The sequence below is a fragment of the Triticum aestivum genome, chromosome 7A, assembly GCF_018294505.1.
Source record: "Triticum aestivum cultivar Chinese Spring chromosome 7A, IWGSC CS RefSeq v2.1, whole genome shotgun sequence".
NCBI lineage: Eukaryota > Viridiplantae > Streptophyta > Magnoliopsida > Poales > Poaceae > Triticum > Triticum aestivum.
In genome coordinates, this window is record NC_057812.1 from 106,312,341 (window position 1) to 106,315,687 (window position 3,347).

At 44.2% G+C, this 3,347-nt stretch overlaps 1 protein-coding gene across 3 annotated transcripts in view; it reads left to right on the forward strand.

The window, feature by feature from the left end:
- LOC123150519 (serine carboxypeptidase-like 3) overlaps positions 1 to 937 on the forward strand; it is a 5,411-nt gene extending 4,474 nt beyond the window's left edge. For all 3 annotated transcript variants that reach the window (XM_044570360.1, XM_044570358.1, XM_044570359.1), the window contains one exon: positions 594 to 937. In XM_044570360.1, coding sequence (XP_044426295.1) covers positions 594 to 677 — 84 coding nt within the window. In that variant the 3' untranslated portion in view covers positions 678 to 937. The remainder of the gene's footprint in view (positions 1 to 593) is intronic.
- The last annotated feature ends 2,410 nt before the right edge of the window (positions 938 to 3,347 follow it).

Consider the following 3,347-nt stretch of genomic DNA (forward strand, 5'->3'; position numbering starts at 1 on the left):
AGACCTAAAAAATGTCTAAATAATTTTGTGCATCTACATATGGGTGTATAGAATGTGCGTACATTTTTGGTGTGGTGCACAAAAAAATGCACAAATATGTGGATCGGAAAAGGTTTTCTCTTTAGGGCTTATGCGGTTAGGCAGGGTTTGAAGAGGTTTGAAAGGGACTGAAGGGATTAAATCCCTTGCAAGTCAAAATCCCCCTCAAATCTCCCCAATCCCCTTCAATCCCTGTGGCAAGGGGATTAACCGAACATGGCTTTACCTATTTTGAGACACCTTTTTTATGTAGCTTAAAATTCTTTTTTTTGCGGGGTTATGTAGCTTAAAATTCAACGTATTATCTAATAAAAAGTTGTAGTCACATAGAAAATATGAATATATACACATGTAACAAATACTCCACTCGTCTCAAAAGTGTCGCTGATTTAGTATAAATTTGTGGGATGAAGGGAGTAGTTTTTGAAAAACTTTCAAATGTGTTTTTTGAATTTTGACATACCAAGCTCTCAAACTGTGGCGCTCTCTCACTTTACATGTATACTGGGATTGTATAGAGGAATCATGATTTCTTTATTATGGTGCGGTCGCAGGGTGGTGGCCATACAGCAATACGACACCAGCCTAAACAATGTTTTGCCATGGCTCAGCGTTGGCTGGACAACGAGCCTCTCTGATCTACAGTATTTGTGTTGGCTCCTCCAACGTTTCCTGCGTACGTGTTTCACGTCGTACAGCTACAGCCAGCCGGATCATTCCGTGGCCTCCTGCTTGCGCCCACAAAGCTTGGCTGCCTTTACGATGCAGCTATGTTAGAAGCATAATAATAAAAATGATTCATGCATGCTCTATAATCGATTGATGGGTGCCTTTCGCATCCTTGAGTGTTGAGTTGACGATATAAATTAAAATTATTTCAATTGTTCTTCTCCCTATACCTGTGATGTGATTTGCCAAGAACAAGAGTGGATGGCAGTATGCGGCCTGCCTAGAGCCGACGCAGCTGCATACGACTTCTGGGTGCCCTGCTCCTTTTTCTGCATAGTAATACGTGTCTCAGTATATCATAAGGATCATAACCCTACTCGGTCGTCTGCAACATACGCCACGTGAGATCTTTATCTAGGTGGAAGAAAGAGACTAATTAGAATTAGGCAGTCTGTCTGTAAAATTAAAAACCACCAGATCCCTTAAAAATTGGCACTTAACGACGGCCTCTTCTCCCGTTGTACGGGGGATAATCCATTTTTTGTTTTGTTTTAAACCCCCCTTCGTCTGGGTCGGCCCATATTGTTCTTTTTTGTACATCAATAAGACTTTATTTCTCAAATGATAGACATGTCATTTACAAAAAGTTGAGAAATAAAATCAGGGATAAAACTTACCCAAAAATCAGAAGATCCAATACTATAGGAGAGGCTAACTGAGCGATCAGCTACCAAGTTTGTTTCACGAAAGCAATGAGAGAACAAGACCTTTGCAATATCACAAACCAACTGATTGCATTATGCGATCGTTGCAACCTCCTCGCCGTAATAATCTTCTTGTTTTTGCATAGTCTCCACCACAAAACTAAGAGTTCGATGGTGCCCATTCGTTGCAATAATCTTGACTTGGATCATATCGCTCAAATTCTGCCGGCAACTAGGGCTTCTTTCCCCTTGAGGTACTTGGGGCTCCCCCTCTCTGTTTGGAAACTAAGGTTGGTGGATCTTCAATTTCTTGTGGACAAGGTTGCATCCAAGTTGACAACGTATGAGGGCCAAAACATCACCACCATTGGACGCACGGCCCTTGTCAAGTCTGTTCTCACTTCCCAAGTGATCTATTTCATCACACCGTTGATCATCCCACCAAGTATCCTCTTCAAAGTCAACCAGCTCGAGAGAGCTTTCCTATGGTCTGGCTCGGACAAGACGATTGGGGCGAAATGCAAGGTGAATTGGGAAACTGTCTGTAGGCCACTTGAGTATGGGGGGCTTGGGGTACTCAACATGGAAAAGTTCGCGCGTGCTCTGCGGCTGCGGTGGCCTTGGTATGAATGGAAGGAGCCCACCAAGTTGTGGGTGGGGATGGGCAACCCGTGCAATGAGGAGGACCTCAACTTTTTCTATGCTTCTACCACTATCACCGTGGGCAATGGTGCGAAGACACCTTTTTGGGAATCACCTTGGATTCTTGGGCGCAAGCCAAAGAACATTGCGCCACTAATATTCGAAGTCTCCTTGCGAAAGAAGTGGAAAGTGCGCGAGGCCATCAAGCACAACACGTGGATGCTCAAGATTAAGCCTCCAACCGTTATTTCCGTTGAGTTCATCACACAATTTTTCATCCTTTGGATGCTCTTGGATGAGGTGCATCTTGATGCACTCGCCGAGGACGACATTTTGTGGAAACACACGACTAGTGGGCACTACTCGGCGGGCTCGGCGTATAAGGCGCAATTCATAGGGATGGTGTTCTCACCCATGGACCAAATGGTTTGGAAGGTTTGGGGTCCCCCCAAAGTCAAGTTTTTGCTTGGTTGGCACTTCAAGATAGAATTTGGACCGCAGATAGATTAGCCAAGAGAGGGTGGCCAAATTGTGGTTTGTGTCCACTTTGCAAGAGGGTGCAAGAAAGCGGGTCACACCTATTCTTCAAGTGCCGCTACACTCTAAGGCTGTGGGCCTTGGTCACTGAAAAATTTCACATCTTCGAGTTGGACACCTCTTCGTGGCGCTTGTTGGACTCCGTCGACGCTTGGTGGACAAGCACTTGTGACGCCGGCACGCCAAACCGCCAAGCCAAAGCCTCCCTCACCATGCTTGTGACGTGGATAATTTGGAATGAGCGAAATGCAAGAGTGTTTAGGTTTAAAAGTGCTCCATCGACTATCTTGCTTAACACCATCTCGACCGAAGCCAACCTTTGGATCACCGCCGGTGCAAAACAAATTTAGGGTCTTTCATATCGCGAGAGTAATAATTCATGTGGTGTCGTGGGTGAATTGTAACAAACTCTATTCTCTCTTATTTAATGGCAATTCTTTTGTCTCCGTTTAAAAAAAAATCAGACTCAATATGAGTAACATTGCATCCGATCCTTGCTGCCCAATAAAGACCATGCTTGATGGCCAAGATCTCCGCTGAATCAACACTACTCATGTATGGTAATACCCATTTTGCAGCTGCAATAAAATGACTATGATCATCACGTGCAACAACCCCCTATTAATTTGTAGCTCCCCTACTAGGCCTTTTTTTTTCTAGATCTGATTATTTCACGTTCAGATACTTTAGGAGATGCAGCTCTAACATAGTTTGTAACTAACACCCTAATAGCAAGAGTTGTTCTACCCGGGGTTT